At 37.0% G+C, this 17999-nt stretch overlaps 1 protein-coding gene across 1 annotated transcript in view; it reads right to left on the reverse strand.

Moving 5' to 3' along the window:
• LOC120637459 (nephrin) overlaps window positions 1-17999 on the reverse strand; it is a 537044-nt gene that overhangs the window by 194034 nt on the left and 325011 nt on the right. Inside the window, exon 4 of the mRNA XM_039909312.1 lies at window positions 6312-6520. Within this exon, the coding sequence (XP_039765246.1) occupies window positions 6312-6520 (209 nt within the window). The remainder of the gene's footprint in view (window positions 1-6311; window positions 6521-17999) is intronic.

Raw genomic sequence — 17999 nt, forward strand, 5'->3', positions numbered from 1 at the left:
AACAAAGATAAACATATCGTCAAGTGTAGGCCGATAACTAAGAGCAAATTGACGCGATTCAAAGGTGAAATATCATCCAAAATTCCTGCCCTTGTCTTTAAGAACGGTCATCCTGACAGCATTTATGGTACGCTCTTTAATATTATAGAAAATGAATTTAACAAAATATTCAATTTCAAACATATAGATTTCAATAAAAAAATAAAGTTTAGCGATTGGGCAACTATTGGCATATACAAAAGTAGAGATAATTTGTATGAGCTCTATGGTGAAAAACAATATAACCATACTCCAGCTTTCCTACAACACGTAAAAATGTACTCTAAAACGTTTAAGAACGTTTGCTTTCATGCTAAGTCGCTATACTTTAAGGATCAAATCATAAAATCAGATAACAAAGTACAAACAACCTGGAAAATTGTTAATAATGAAACTGGGAAAGCTAAATCTCGCAACGTAAACTTTGAATTAATTATTAATGATAATAAAGTTACCGCTGACAGTGAGGTTGCAAGTACCTTTGAAAACTTTTTTCAGAGTGTTCCTATTTTGTTGACTGATTCACTTAATTCTTCACCTACTGCAGCTCAGAGTTTATTGAGGAACAACGTTAATGAGTGCAACGTTTTATTTAATTTTAAACATATATCTGCATATGATATAATAAAGAATTTTAAGTTGTTGAAACAGAAAAAAACCGGTGATTTATGGGGTATGTCTGTAATGGTAATATCTAACATTATAGACGTTATTGCCCCTTACTTAGCCATACTTTTTAATGAATGTGTTGATAGAGGTACTTTTCCAAATTTAATGAAACATAGTAAACTTATACCTCTATTTAAATCTGGCAATAAAAACGACATTAACAATTACAGACCCATTTCAATCTTACCAGCTCTTAGTAAGGTCTTTGAAAAAATTATATTAAATCAACTTTTGAATCACTTCAATGTAAATAACTTACTACATCCGGAGCAGTACGGTTTTACTAAAGGTCGTAGCACCACGGATGCAGGCGCTAAACTTTTAAAACATGTGTACGATGCCTGGGAACGTTCGCAGAATGCCATTGGTGTTTTTTGTGATCTATCCAAAGCATTCGATTGTGTCGATCATAAAACCTTGCTTCTTAAACTAGCCCATTATGGTATCAAAAACGTTGCACTAAATTTGGTTGCCTCTTATCTCAGTGACAGAACCCAAAGGGTTTGCATAAAAGACATTAAGTCGCAGGGGTCGGCTACGTCAATGGGTGTCCCACAGGGTTCAATCTTGGGTCCCTTTCTATTTTTGGTGTATATAAATGATCTACCACACCATGTCAGTGAAACCTGTGACATTGTACTGTTTGCTGATGATACATCTCTAATTTTTAAAACTGATAGAGGTAGAGACAACTCTGACGATGTAAGCCGTGCTATGTCGCATGTGTCGCACTGGTTTACTGTCAATAATTTACTTTTAAATGCAAAAAAAACTAAGTGTGTGGAATTTATTTTACCAAATGTAAAGAAAGTTAATAAAAATATAATAATAAATGGAGAATCACTAAAAATGGAAGATTCCACAGTTTTTCTGGGCATGACCTTGGATTGTAAGCTTCAGTGGGGTACCCATATAGATACACTAGCAGGTAAACTAAGCTCGGCTGCCTACGCCGTCAGGAAAATTAGACAGATTACTGACGTAGAAACAGCAAGACTTGTTTACTTCGCGTACTTTCATAGTGTGATGTCTTACGGGATCTTATTATGGGGCAAAGCTGCTGATATTGAAACTATATTCATATTGCAGAAAAGAGCTGTACGGTCAATATATAAACTTAAATCACGTGAATCCCTCCGTGAAAAATTTAAAGAAATTGGTATACTTACGGTAGCCTCACAATACATTTATAACAATATAGTATTTGTAAGACAACATATTAGTCTTTATAAACAAAAAGTGGATATAAACAGTCGACTTACAAGAAATGGTCATAAATTAGTGACATCTGCATATCGTCTGCGAAAGGTGCAGAAGTCATTTGTGGGATTGAGTATACGCTTTTATAATATGATTCCTAAGGTAATTTTGGACCTACCAATCCATAAGTTTAAAGAATGTGTTAAAACACATTTATTACAGCGAGGTTATTATACAATTGATGAGTTTCTTAATGACAAGGTTGCTTGGAAGCATCCGGCTCCGCTTTCATCTCTCACAAGATAGAAAAATGAATGTTAAAATATAAAATGTAAATTTTTGATGTTGGAAAAGAGCAACTGCTGAGTTTCTTGCCGGCTTCTTCTCGGTAGAATCTGCCTTCCGAACCGGTGGTAGAGTCACTACACACGGACAGACTTGACGTTTCAAAAGTGCTTGTATTAGGCCTACTTGAAATAAATGAATTTTGAATTTTGAATTTGAATTTTGAATTTTTGAATAACTTAATACTAATAACTTCTATGCCTGGATTGACGCAGTTGATAGGGCAAACATGACATCTAAGGGATTTATGGACAAAAATTGCAACTCCTCCATACGAGTCCTGTCGATCATTTCGAAATATATTATATCCACTAATATGAAGAGGAATATCTGCATCCAACCATGTTTCAGAAATAACAGCTATATGAATTTTTTCTTGATAAAATAAGTTCTCTAACATTAATAATTTTGGTTTCAAACTTTGTGCGTTCCACTGAATTATATTTAAAATAAAGGCTTTATCCATTAAATATTATCTTTGAAAAAATGTCATATAATTTACCTTCATTCAAAAAGTTAGCTAAAAACAACTTACACTCTTCAATTATAGCTTTTACCACTAACATCACTTTATCGCTTATATTTCCTTCAGATACGATAATTTCCTTTATTCTTTTAAGCAAATTTTTTAAGTCAAATCTCCTTTGTCGTCTCCTTTTTTCTTTTTCTGCTGGATTTTCTTGTGTATCTTGATCACTTTCCATAATTTCATCGTTATCTATATTCAAGTTCTGATTTTCCCTATGATAATTTGTATGAACATTCGTTTTCTTAAATTTATTTTTGTTTTGAGTTATCACTTTCTCATTCAAATGCTCATCTTTCATTTCGTTATTATGTATTGTCGCCGATGTTTTGAGTACGCTGCTATATGTTTTACCTCTCATATTCACTGTATTTTTTTCTATATAACTGGAGTCCATTTCTGTGTTGATCTCCTCTCTGACACAACTTAATTCCTTTTCTTTCAGATTTTTCAAATATATCTCTAAGCCGGTTTTATATGATACATTTTCTTGACTCATTATATAACGTATGCCTTTTTCTTTTTTAAAGAAAGGGCATGTCTTATCCAGGGCCATGTGTGGTCCTTTACAATTTATGCATTTGAACTCTTTAACTTCACAATTATCATGGTGTTCAGCACATTTTGGACACACATTTTTATTCAACTTACAAAATTTTTTAATGTGTCCGTATTTCCAGCATCCAGAACACTGAGTCACAGGAAACTCGAAACGTACGACATCAAATTTAAATCCATATGCATTTATGTATAAAGGCGTAACCGGGTTTCTGAAACATAGTCTGAACGATTCACTGTCAATCCACCTACCTTCATAATTCATACGTTTCAATCGTTTAGCTGAAATAATATCATATTCACAATTTAAACTATCTAAGAGCTCCTTTTCGTTTGTCTCTAGGTCAACTCCTTTAATGATTCCGTAAGACAAATTACCCTGATTCGTAAATTGAGCCCTAATATCCATCTCATTTATTTTTTTACAATTAATAAGTTTTTGGGCTTCATTTTTATCGCTAAACTGTATAAATATTTTATATGGACTTTTATATTTAATTTTTGTTACATTTTTAATATTTTCATCCCTTAATAACCTCGCAAAAGCCATCTGTTTCGGTAGTATCTGTAATCCAAATAAACTTACTTCAAAATAAATGTTTTCATTATCTCCATTAATTGACATTTCTCTTTCATGAGATTCACTTCGGACGAGTTTCTTCGGTTTTCTTCTAGAGACAGTGACAAATCCATCCTCGCTACTATCTTCCGTCTCTCTCGGTCTCTTATCACCTGTTTTCGGCATTGACTCGGAATCACCACGTTCACTGTTTAATACTTCACATATATCATCATCATTTTGTATCACATTTAAACTACTATCGTCACTCAAACCGTCGTCATTCATTGTTATCAATTTACGCGGGTAGATTAATAAAAAATCGCGTAGGCGCACGGGTCGACTACAAAACTGGCGTTCGCTAACGCGGTTCGCGCGCAACTGGGGAGATGTTAAAGCTCCTTAAACATGCGTGTTGCCTTACCCCTTCTTATGGTCGTTATATATGGCCAGAGCTTTGATAGGAAACAGACTTTATTTTGAGGTCGTAGATAGTATAGATATATAATAGTAACATATTAAATAAGTGGAAATAGCTATAGAATAGTATTTATTTGCTTGAATATGTTTGTATATCAAAACCAATGGGCCGCCTGCCACAAGACAATAAAAAATTAAAATTGTACCTACACAACATAATCATTATCATTCAATTAACCTAAAATTGACTTCGCTGTTATAGTTGACTTCCTTGAAATTGTTTTCAAAGATTTATATTATGAATCTATAAAATTTGTTAAGCGCAGCTATAAAATATTATATGCTCGTGTTCATTAGAATGCTCAATTATTGTCAAGTAAGTTTTATATGGCTTGGTAGGATTAAAGTTCATACGAGTAAGATATTGTGTGTTTCCAAAGACGGGGTTTCCAGGTACTTTTTTTTGTTCCATTACAAGTTAGCCCTTGACTGCAATCGCACCTGGTTTTAAATGATGATGTAGTCTAAAAAGATATCAGGCTAACCTGTTACGGAGTAATGCATTTTTTTTAACCCAGAACCTCATCGGTTTGAACGCGACATCGTACCGAAACGCTAAATCGCTTTAACAGCACATTAATACATATACTACAACAATAAATACATTGCCATCTAGCCCCAAAGTAAGCGTAGCTTGTGTTATGGTTACAAAGATAACTGATGAATAATTTATGACTATTATTATAAATAAATACTTATAATATACACATAACTCCGACACTGCAAAACATTCAACTAGTTTCCAGTTGTAGAAATAGAACCTACGGCTTTGGACTCAGAAAGCATGATCAAAGCCCACGGCACCAAGCAGCCGTCAGCTAGCCACGGCCGACGCACCCACCAGACAAGACCACAGACAATTCAGAAATTATATTCCAAAATTTCCGGGAACCGAACACGGGACCTCCAACTGAAAACCAAAGCGCTCATCGCGATCAAAGCGTTAACTATGTGTAGTTGTCGTATTACTAAGATGGGACTTTGTCGCTCTATCCACCACTTGAACGAGTGTAATGAAAAATTTGTATCAGCCAAAATGGCGGAGTCTGCTTGATTTGTTGGATGTCTAAGTGTATGTTTAATAAGTGTTTGTACTTAATCTGTTAGTCTTTTTGGTTCTTAATTACTATGTGAATGAAATATATAGATACATACTTAAATATAAAAAAAATTTGGATTTCTTCCCTCGCAGTGATAATATAAGTCGCGCCGTCATAATATTTCATGTGTGTGCTACAATTCCAAAGATATGTTTATTTGGCTTGTCGTCATAATGTGCCATGATCTAAGTCATAAGATGGAAGATTGGACCACAATTTACAAATGCGAGGTAGAAAGTACTGCCGCTATTATATCTGCCACCAAGTAGCATTTCTGTGTTCCGGTCTGAAGTGCGCGGTGGGCGGTGTAATTACAGACGGCACCTTGTAAGATGTGTTTCTCGCATGCCCTGATGCGAAGTGTTGCTCTGTTTATAAGCGTTGGTTTTACACTTGCCATCAGGTTGATTATATGCTTGGATCATACATTATTAATATAAAAATCCCGTTCAGAGGCAATTTGGGAATTATTAATTTCTGAATTTTCTTCGGCCGTGGCTAGTTTCCACCTTACCGATGAAGCTAAGCGACTTAGCGGTCCGCTACGATGTCGCGTAGAAACCGATGAGGGGTGGGACGGAATTAATATAACTGCCATACCCGTTACTATTTTAGATCATCATTTTTGAGCAGCAGGTCAGACTGCAGTCAAGGGTTAAGTTTTAGTAGAATCAAAAAAATCAGCAATCAATAGAGACGATTTAGTGTAAGAACCGCTACGATATCGCTTAGAAACCGATAAGGGGTATCGGTATAATATAGCTGCGTCATACCTATAACATCTATACCATCTTTGTCATTAGGGTTCAAAGTAATGTATGGTATGCAGACTCACCGACGACGGTGAGGTTGTAGCGGAAGCTGGTGGTCTGCGTGTTGCGGAAGTCCACGCGGCAGCGGTACACGCCCTCGTCGCGCCGCTTGACGTCCCGCACCAGCAGCGATGCGGGCGGTGGCGAGGTGGAGAAGTGCGCGCGCGGCCCGAACACCTCGGGCGCCGACCAGTGCCGCGCCTCCGACAGGTGCTTGCCGCGCACGTCGAAGCTGCAACAAGCGCCATGCTTATTTCTGTCGCCAAGCAGCATGCAATGCTGTGTTCCGGGCTGAAAGCCGGTGTCGTCATAAAGTGTATGCAGGTAGGTTGTTACACAATTTACAACTACAATAACTGTAAATTGTGGAACAACCTCGAACCTTCCATCATCCGTAATAGCACTTCACAGTTTATAGGCGAGTTTAGTTTTTTTTTTTAGTCTACAGTTTTCACTTACAATCAGATGGGCCACCTGCTTGGTGCATCAAGTATTACTTAAAATAAAAGTGCAGGTGTCACCGGGCGGCCGAAAAAATCAATGGTGAATGAATTAATCTTAACTCTATTTTAAACCTAACCAAAAGTTTATTTCGCTCCCTTCGGAAACATTATGACTGCAATGACGCTTGTAAACATCTAATTTTAAAATTCTATATTTGAAACAATGTGCCGTGTGACGGCAGACCTGAATACAGTTGTCGCCCTTCCTTTTCCTACGGTTGTTGTACGAGGCGACTATAGATTATAACGTATAACGGGTAGCAGTGTCTTCTGTGCTATTACTACCAGCTACTGTGATGACCAATCCATTTGCCCTGCGTGGCGATTATGAGCAAACACTAGCGTTTATAGGAACCTTTACTCCAACACTGGAATGTTATAGATTATTGATGATGAAACTCTCAGAAAAAATGCTTTAAAAACTAACAGACAGATGACTTTCTTAGTTTCCAAACTCAGTCATTAAGTTATTATAGATACTCAATATAACTAAATGGCTCTAGCAAAGCGGCATTTTTATGAAGTTCTCCAAAAGCATAAAAGCTCGCACGCAGGCGACGCTCACTAAAACTCCTTAGTTTAACTTTCATGCATTTATTTCCTAACACTAGGTACCAGCTGCATCCATAAAGAGCTAGATTTTCAATTTATGACTCAGACATCCATAAAGCACAAGTCGAATTTCAAATTGAGTAGTAGCAGTAACATACAACGGCCGCGCCGCTATTTACGGAGTTGCAGCTGTCAAGAAGTGCACGCTCGAAGCACAATATTTGCGAGCGACAGGTGAATATCGAGTGCCGCTAGCACAGTCGCACCCGGCACCACGCGACGTGAGGGATTGCTCCGTATATCGCATCTTGATATTATTTGCACGGCGCACATCGCGGCCGCGACGGGTTTTGTTACAATGTTTACAAAACGTTGTACGTAACTGCACATTTTCAATCTTCTGCGCTTTGTGAGTTTTAAATTGGCAATAGTAACGCTGGAGCTATCAGATCATCTGCGACATTTGAATGTTTTTCTTGCTCTTATTCCACGTTATGTTGGGTTAGCATATCATGTCTTCTTCGGCTTCAAGACAGACTCGTTTTTCGGCTTTTGGTATTTTTTAAAATCCTTCTTGGGAATGGTTCTGTCGTTGGCGCAAAGTCAGTCACTCTCCCGGAGTATTCGCATGGTGTCCGCCCATTTGGAGATGTTCCTCTTCACATCAGACAGGCTGTAATTATAAGGTCATAAGGCCTTATCCGTTAAGCTAATTTGTGAAACATTAATTTTAATTTTCATCTGCTATTTTGTGAAATCTGGATTCTTTATCATCATCATCATCAACATAATGTCGACCGATTAATTATCAGCCCACTACATTCTCCTCCCACAGTGAGAAGGGGCTCACGATGTTTTCCTTCACCGTGAAATCAAGTGATATTTTAAATACTTAAATCGCACATAACAGAAAAGTAGAGGTGTGTGCTGGTATTGAAACTTGGCTTTGCAACAGTTTATTCGAAGTCCCACAAAATTACTTGATTATGCCAAAGCAAAATAAATTTTTTTAAATGAGCACTACAAAAAATAGAGATTCTCTATTCGTTTGGTTATTTAATAGCTCAAATATCACTTTAAAGAGGCGGTTTTTCTAAAATAACATTAGGTTTTATTACGAACAAACTTAACTAAATTGTTGTAAAGCATCATCTTAACTATTATTATAAACGAGAATATCTGTTCGAGGTATGGAAAAAAATACAGAAGAGAAAGCGTACCTTTTAGTAGTAACATATTAGATCAATTGTACGTTAAGTCGAATTGATTCAATGTACATTAACGCGAGCAAAACGTGGTTTTATCTGTTTAAGATTTAACTAGTTTATATCCGGCAAACAGGATTTCGAAACTGACGAGCTGAAATATTCAAGAGATTTATTTAAACTACAATTGAACTTTAATGTAATTTAAAAGGTTTTCTATTATTTGCTTGTTAGCGCTAAACAGATCGGAAGCTGCAATCGCTTTAACCCGATGGAGATCGGGCTGCGATCGATTGAGGGCTATTTCATACATAATTTAGCAACGATATAATGGCTGAGGTTTTTGTGTTTCATAAGCGTTTAGCGGTGAAATACTATTAATGCGAAAGTGGATGTGTGGGTTTTTTTATTTGTTTTGGTTGGTTTATCTTGAACTTAAAGAAGTTTGGTACAGCGACAGATTACATTATCTGTGAAATATCTAAATTCTCATCTTTATCAATAACAAAATGTATACCTAAAATATTATTCAAATTTTAATTCTTACTGAGTAGTTATCAAATTTTTATCACTGTCACAATGTATGTAAATTTAATTTTTGTTCCTTAAATGTCACCATCATCAAATGTGTGATTATTAGATCGGGGTACCCATGTCTAGGGTAGATTTTTAACTCTTACATTTTAGCTATAAGGGAGTTATTTATATAATTATATATAATAGGTTTGTATAAAAGATGGATTGCCTTTGTCTTAACAATATTTCATATCTCTCAGGACACAAATTGTAATAATTGAGCTTTGGTAACAAAGGGTGTTTTTGTGTTTTTCGCGAGTGAGTTTTCTAGTAAAATATTTATTGTATGTCCATCCAGAATGCAAGCTTATTAAGTGCCAAACAACATTTAAAATGGTTGAAGAAGTTAAACCGAAACGTACCCAAACATAAAGCTATCATATTATATCGCTTTCGCTTATAACTCGTACGCATAAGTTACACGGTAGCTAGGCCCGCAACGAAATGTTATTTGCCCAGCTATTACCTCCCGGACGTGACCTATGAATAGCGCAAGTATAATTGCGTAAACATAGCACGTTATTAGTGTTTTGTGTTCTGTGGTATTACTTTATCTTCACTATAACCATGAAAAGCATTATACTGACTGGCTGACAGTCAAGACACAGCTTAAATGGCTGCTTTAAAGATTATCTACCAAGAAAGAATAATATCTAACTAAAGTAAGGCCATTTTTGTCCAGAACTTTGTTAAAAATAAAAAATGTCGTGTTTATCAGTTTTCCCAAACACTTAAAGCGTGGAATAGGAAAATGTGTATTTATTTTTTATTTTTTACTTAACTGCAATCTTACCTGGTAGTAAAAATTTATGCAGTCTAAGATGGTACTGGGAATACATGTAAGTAAATATTATATGATACGCGAAACCGTACCAGAACGCAAAATAGCGTTTATGTCGTTAATATGGTAACTGTCTACGGCCACAGCCTATCACCTCACCAGATCAGAGTAAATTCAGAAATGGTAAATTCCTAAATTGCCCCGGCCGAGGACCAAACCCGGGATCTACCCTATTTACATGCAAATCGCGGAACCAACTTCCTCCTGCTGTGTTCCCACGAAGCTTCAATATGGGGCTATGCGACGAGCGGTAAACCAAAGACTGAATAGTGGGCCTGGTGGTATTTGGATGGTTTTTTTCAGGTACTTTGTACACCAAAAAAATATCGTGAGGAAACCTGCATACCTAGAAATTCCCTATAAGGCTTCCTGCAAAATTCCTGGTGAAGGTGAGGTGTGAAGACTCCAAACCGCACTTGGCCAGCGTGGTCGACTAGGACCTAAAAGCTTCACATTCTTTGGCGGCCGATTTGGGCAGCGCAAGCACAAGCTATGCTTAACTAGGAGTAAAGATAACTCTGACGAAGTAAACCGTGTTATGTCGCATGTGTCGCACTGGTTTACAGTTAACAACTTACTTTTAAATGCAAAAAAAACAAAGTGTGTCGAATTTATCTTACCAAATGTAAAGAAAATTGATAAAAATATAATGATAAATGGTGAATCACTAAAAATAGAGACTTCCACAGTTTTTCTGGGCGTGACCTTGGATAATAAGCTACAGTGGGGTGCCCATATAGATTCACTAGCGGGTAAACTAAGCTCGGCTGCCTACGCAGTCAGAAAAATTAGACAGATTACTGACGTTGAAATAGCTAGGCTAGTTTATTTTGCGTACTTTCATAGTGTTATGTCCTATGGAATCTTGTTATGGGGTAAAGCAGCTGATATCGAAACTATATTTATATTGCAGAAAAGAGCTGTACGGTCAATATATAAACTTAAATCACGCGAATCCCTCCGTGAGAAGTTTAAAGAAATAGGCATACTTACTGTAGCTTCACAATATATTTATAACAATATAGTATTTGTAAGACAACATATTAGTCTTTATACACAAAAAGTGGACATAAACAGTCGACTTACAAGAAATGGTCATAAATTAGTGTCATCTGCATATCGTCTGCGTAAGGTACAGGGATCATTTGTGGGATTGAGTATACGCTTTTATAATATGATTCCTAAGGTGATTTTGGACCTGCCAATGCACAAGTTTAAAGAATTTGTTAAAACACATTTATTAGAGCGAGGTTACTATACAATTGATGAATTTTTTAATGACAAGGTTGCTTGGAAGCATCCGGCTCCGCTTTCAGCTCTCACAAGATAGAAAAATGAATGTTAAAATACAAAATGTAAATTGTTGATGTTGGAAAAGAGCAACTGCTGAGTTTCTTGCCGGCTTCTTCTCGGTAGAATCTGCCTTCCGAACCGGTGGTAGAATCACTACAAACAGACAGACTTGACGTTTCAAAAGTGCTTATATTAGGCCTACTTGAAATAAATGAATTTTGAATTTGAATTTGAATTTGAACTTCAAGACTAGATGGCCAATCGCATATTGTAGTTTATAATTGGGTGGCATAGTTTGGGAGCTAATTAAAGATTTAAATTAAAGGACGTACGGAACGTCTATGTATAAGGTCTACCCAAATATAACATTAGATTATGAAATATAGTATAAACGACAGAAACCGCGGGGAAAGTACTAGTTTCTAATAAATGTTTAAGCAATAAATTATATGGAGCGTAGGTCTGGTCATGACTTGACACATACGCTACATATACGAATTAGTTAAAATATAACCTATTTAGGAGTGAAACGAGAATGGCTAAACTATAAACGTATTTTCAGAATATGAAAACACGAAGCCACTCATCAAGATGAGTTAATAAAGAAAAGATAGTTGTTTTAAAAATTCCATGGAAAAGCTTGAAAATAATTTCATAAATATTTGTATAATCTTTAACATCGTATTTTGATGCAGAAGTCAGATACTAAACAATCACCATAATCTTTACTTACAATAAATTAATTCAGTTATGCAAAGAATAGTTTTGCGAAACAAAGATAGAAGAATTTTAGTAAACTGGTTTTTTTTTGGGTTAAGTAAGGTTTAGGTTCTAGTGTGGGATAGTTTTGGTGTTACGCAAATGACACCTCTAGTCCAGGGAGCAGTTTGTTTAGACCCTTGAATAAACTTAAATCATAGTGGACTACCGTTTGCTCTTCTATAATTTGAACAAAACTAAATTAACATCTTCCTAATCTGCTACCTATAAAGACAAAAACGAAATGTTATTTATTTTCAAGTATTTTAAATTATATGTATTTTTTTTTTTTTTTTTTTAAAGTATATAGACAAGTGCTTGACTGCAATCACACCTGATGGTAAATGATGATGCAGCCTAAGATGAAGCGCGCTTGCCTAGAAGATGCCTATTCACTCTTGATTTGAAGGTACCCAGATTATAGGTATCAGGGAAGACGGAAGATGGGAGGGCATTCCAGGCCTTTGCGGTGCGGATCAGAAAGGAAGAAGCAAAACGCTTCGTACGTGTTGATGGTATTTCAACCACGTAACGTACTTTAAAAAAAAAAAAAAAAAAATATGTATTCACAAATCTTTCATTCCTAGATGAAAAAAACACACAGAAATATCAAAGAAATCGGTGTATAAGCGAAATACAACACACCGATTTGAGATTGACCATTTTTCTTTTTTGTAAGTCGGATACTTAAAATTTTAAAACGGCAGAGAGTGGATTGTGAAAGCACATATTTCATGCTTTAATCAAAACGGGCCACCCAACTGTCACAAGAAGACAAAGAAGACAAGGGGCCCGGAAAAAACACGCCATCGTCCAAATTCTTCCACGGAAGCGTTGTGCAGATGGTTTATCAGGTAAAATGTTACGTGCTCGTTAAAACAAACGGGCAACGAACGCCCGACCTCTCGTAAATCATGCGACGCGGCTCGGCCGGGGCTCACGATGGCGCAGACAATTTAAAAGGCAAGAGCTAAGAGGCATCTAATATTTTTGAACCTTAGCTTTTTGTAGCACTTTAAGGATTGGGAACTAACTCTTATAAAGTGAAACGAGCGTATTAGTGTGCGGTTGAGTAGCTCTTTGCCATAAACTGATAACGATGGCTCAAATAGCAAAAATTAAAAGGTTTTTAAATGGCGTACGTGACAAAATATGTATAAGTTTTGTTAAAGTTTTTTCCTGTCTGCGATTCTTCAACTAAATTCTGAATCTGTAATACCGTTGCTTAAGCACCGTTTTTTATCTTTTCTAACTAGCTAACTCCAACTGCAATTGTCCAAGCAGTCAAAGATATTACGCGCCTGCTCATCGACACCTTATAAGACCACATGGATTACATTTCTATTAAAAGCGGTAGGTGTGGGAAAGATCATTTAAGTTATTTCACCGCGTATTAGAAACGTAGCAGCAAAAAGTTTTGTATGTTACATACATACAAAACTTTGCGGTCCAACGTAACTTATTCTGTACTACTGATCCGAGCAACTTCGTTTGCATCAAATCGGTCATTATTCGTTTTAATCTGTTAAAAAAATATTTCCAAACTAAATAATACGCGGCCGGGCGACCCTCGCCTTTTTTTGATTTTTAGCATTTCTATACCCGTCGTAACTTTTCTAACGATAGGTCCAACTTGAATAACCACACAACAGACACACAGACACACATATACACACAAACACACACTCACGCACACAGACACACGCACGCTGGCTGCTGCTTGTGTTGCTTTGTCACTTTTCAGGTCCTCAACTATGCCTATCCAAAAAACAACGTCAATCTTTTGACGGCCGACTGGACAGGCCGACGAACCTGCTTTCTGAGTCGTGGCCGTGGGTTCGATTCCCACAACTGGAAAATGTTTTTTAGTGTCTGGGTGTTTATCTGTGTATTATAAGTAATTCTGTGTATTATATTCATAGAAATATTCATCAGCTATCTTAGTACCCATAACACAAGCTACGCTTACTTTGGGGCTAGATGGCGATGTGTGTAATGTCGTAGTATATTTATTTATTATATTTATAATCTAAAACTCCGTTGCGCGGATTTTAAAAGACAAATGCGGAAAAAATAGCGATGCTATCCTGTAGGAGCTGTTTGCTTTTCTACACTATTCACACTATATTGTATGTCTCTGCCAAATTTCAACCAAATCGGTTCAGTCGTCGTGGCGTTAAAGCGCAACAAACACCCATACGTACATCCATCAATCCATCTAAACACCCATCCACATTTATAATATTAGTAGGATGGTACGCATGCATTCGATCGTTGTCCCATATGCCTTGCCGACTTGCTATTATCTGTGAAGGCTTATTTCCTTTATCTTCGACAATATTTATTAGATTTAAATAAAAATTAGACAATACGTGCTTGTTAGTATACACTTTCAAATAAAAAAAGAATGATCAAAATCGGTTAAAATTGTACGGAGCTAGGAAGTAAAATTGACAAAAACTTTTATCCCATTTCCCGCAGGACACTTATTGTTTATCGGGATAAAAAGTAGCCTATATGTTGACCCGAAATATCAGCTACCACGATACCAAATTTTATTTAAATCCGTTCAGTAGTTTTCTCGTGACGCCCGGACTGACAGACAGACAGACAAAAATTAAATAAATATCTGTTTTATAGTCAGTATCGAGAATAAAGCATCCCCCGGTCATAATTGTCAAAATTTAAAAAATATATTAAATGTACAGAAATCTTCCAGTTACAGTTTTATTATAAGTATAGATACTTTATGAAGCAACAAGGTCTGTCGCGCACCCATCTGTATACACCTGAGGGCTAATGCCAGCGAAAACCTCACAATAGAAGTGAATGCAAGTTGGCGTTCATATTAAGAGCAAATTCAAATTTTAACAAAAAATTATGCTCTTGACACTGCGACTAGATAGTATTCGGTGTTCATTAAATCTGCAATACATAATTTCAAATTAGGGAAAAAAAATATATGACATCCAAAAAAACGACAAACTTTCGTCCAATCCCTGAGAACAAAACATTCCCTGCCCTTATAAGGCCACGATAGTTGTCCCGTTTGCAATTTGTTGCTGGTGTCAACCAAAATAGCTACGCCATCATATTATGAAGCGGTCAAGCACTATCCTGCTAAAACAAACAAACGGTCGGCCCCGGCATAAATCATACTCCACGGCCATGATTCCACAATGGCGTAGAAATACAAAGGCACAAAAAGAAACGGTGTATAATCGTAAACCGGATTACAGCGATGAAATATAACGGGTCTTGAGGTTCCATCGAGGACTATTTTATTAGGGATCCGTAGCATACGTGTCTTTAAAATCTTGTTCCTCTATATTAATGTAGTATAAACAATTGTGTTGATCTATTTTATCTATTTAGAGTTTCAAAATAAAATTGTAAGTCGCCACATTGTGTTTGCGGCCATCTTGGAATTGAAATTTTACATAGTATATAGTATCCTTTCAGTTGAGCCCTTTCATTTGAAACCCATGATGAGGGAGTTGTAAAAAAATATCTAATCCACCATTTTGTGGTGGCGGCCATCTTGTAAAAATAGCTAAGTGTTTTTAGCTCCACACTAATACACCTTTCAAACAAAAAATAACAAAAACAAAATTGGCGTATTCGTTTGGGAATAACGTTGCCACAGACAGACACACACACACAGACACGTAAAACTTAAGGAAAACCGTCGTTTATGCGTCCGGAGTTACAAACCTAATAATGTTATTGACCTCAGCTGCGGAACTCTGAATATAGGATCTCTGGTGTAACAAAATGTATTTCCATGATGAAAATTGTTTCAACTTTCAGCACTGACGTTTGAATGACACAGTTCTGTTTTGTTAAAAGGCTTTTCAGGTTTTGCTTTGATTACAGCGTAACTTCACGAATATAAGGTGGAGTACGGTAAAGTAGTACTAAACAAAACAATTCAAAATGCCGCATTTCGGCTTATTCCGGGGCCCAGGGGCATAGTTCAATAATCGTTATTTTGTTTCCGGTCTTACATCAGCCTTTATTATATGAGACTACTAAGTTGTTTTATCCGCGTACAAAATTATATAAGTCCGAGACAAATGTTCATTCTATCACCTACCGCATGGCCAGCCTGGTGTAAGGATCTAAGCGTATCTTATTGCGTTCCACAAGAATTTAGTTAGGTATCCAATAAAAAAAGATTTTCGTTTCCGGTTTGCGAACTGTTTTGATGAGGTCCGGGGTTCAATCACCGGCGGGGACAATTTTTTCATATTAATCCCGTGGTCTGGCCTGGTGGGAGGTTCTTTGTGCAAAGCTGTGTGTAAGCGTTTACTGACAAAGACGTGTTGTCAAGAGGTTTAGCGTTCCGATACGTTGTCGCGTACAAACCAATTGGAGGTATAACTTTTAACTGCAATTTCCATAACAGATTAGCCTGCCATCTTGGACTGCATTTTCGTTTACCAGCAGCTGAGATAACTTTGCCTTTGGGTTGACTTGTAGTGAAATGGAAAAAAAGTTCTAGCAATTAGCGCGTTCAAACAAACATAGACACAAAAAATAAATCTTTAGTTTCATTATTAGTCGAGGTAGATGGTCGCTTGAATTACTAATGTATTGCTTAAGAGCTCAGTTGCTGAGGCAACCATCCCGTAAGCTGAGCTACCGGTTGTCTTATAAGGAGGTTTATTTGTGGGTTGGGTATTCCGCTTACATTCCACTTTTCTTATAAGATACGCTTGCGCTCTACGACAGTCATGCCTGAACGCTATGTTGACGTCTCAGTTGGGGCACCCTTGCTTGGAAAATGCTTATTCATTCTTGCCTATAAAGCATTTAGGTTGTATTCAAACTCAAACTCCAAAGATTTTATTCATACAGACACGTTCATACATTTATTTACGATTAGTGGGAGGGTTAAGGCCGTTGTCCGCCACGCTAGCCCAGATTGCTGGACTCCACACACCTTTAAGAACATTATGTAGAACTCTCAGGTATGCAGGTTTCCTCACGATGTTTTCCTTCACTGTTGAAGCAAGTGATATTTAAATTGCTTAAAACGCAATGAACTTAGAAAAGTTAGAGGTAAGTGCTGGGATTCGAACTTGGCTCTTCGAAAGTGAAGTCGAAGTCCTACCCACTGGGCCATCACCGCTTCAATCACATACACTTTCACATTAATAATATCAGTGTACCTACAGCAACGAGAAGAAATCTTGCTGAGTAGGCGTTGTGGAGTTTACGTAGTAATAATATACTTGGATACAAGTTATTTCAGGGGGGAACTGTCCGAATAAGTAACAACCGTCCAAAAATAACGTAAAAAACACACCAGCCGACTTTATTACCATAAACATAAGCGTTATCACCCAAATCATGCGCCTCCGCAATAAACTTTAGCACGCATCCGAACCGCCTTATACATTTTAATGTGTACGTTTTTTGGACGAGTCGCGTGACAAAACACCTTTACGTGACGCGCGTATGTCCTACAAATTGTTTTCAGAGTCGCCGGCTCCACGAGTACGTGTTGTAATACATCCAGGTTATTTATATGTTGCTTGTTTTATTAAAAAAATATCATCTATCTCTGTCTTAGAAACTTTTGTGTCGTTTCATAAATGTGCGTTGTACAACTAAGGAAATTTAAAATGCTATTGGACGTACGTACATACATCTAAATAACATGATGTTTCAGTAGACGGTTGTGTGATTGCAATAGATGCTAGCCGTAGCACAGAGGATGCTGGTGCCCGTTCTCTCCTTACTTTATTTAGTTCAGTATTATAAACCAATAAGGTTGTGGACGCTATTACTTACGTATAACAAACCATTAAGTCAGCGCTTGCGGTTATAGTCAGATCAAAACATTACCGGCCCACTACAGAATACGGGTCTCCTCCCACAATGAGAAGGGATAAGGCCGTGGTCCACTACGCTGGCCCAGTGCAGAGTGGTGGACTGCACACGCCTTTGGAGAGGAGAACTCTCAGGCATGCAGGT

Source organism: Pararge aegeria, chromosome 3, assembly GCF_905163445.1.
Source record: "Pararge aegeria chromosome 3, ilParAegt1.1, whole genome shotgun sequence".
In the NCBI taxonomy this organism is placed as follows: Eukaryota; Metazoa; Arthropoda; class Insecta; order Lepidoptera; family Nymphalidae; genus Pararge; species Pararge aegeria.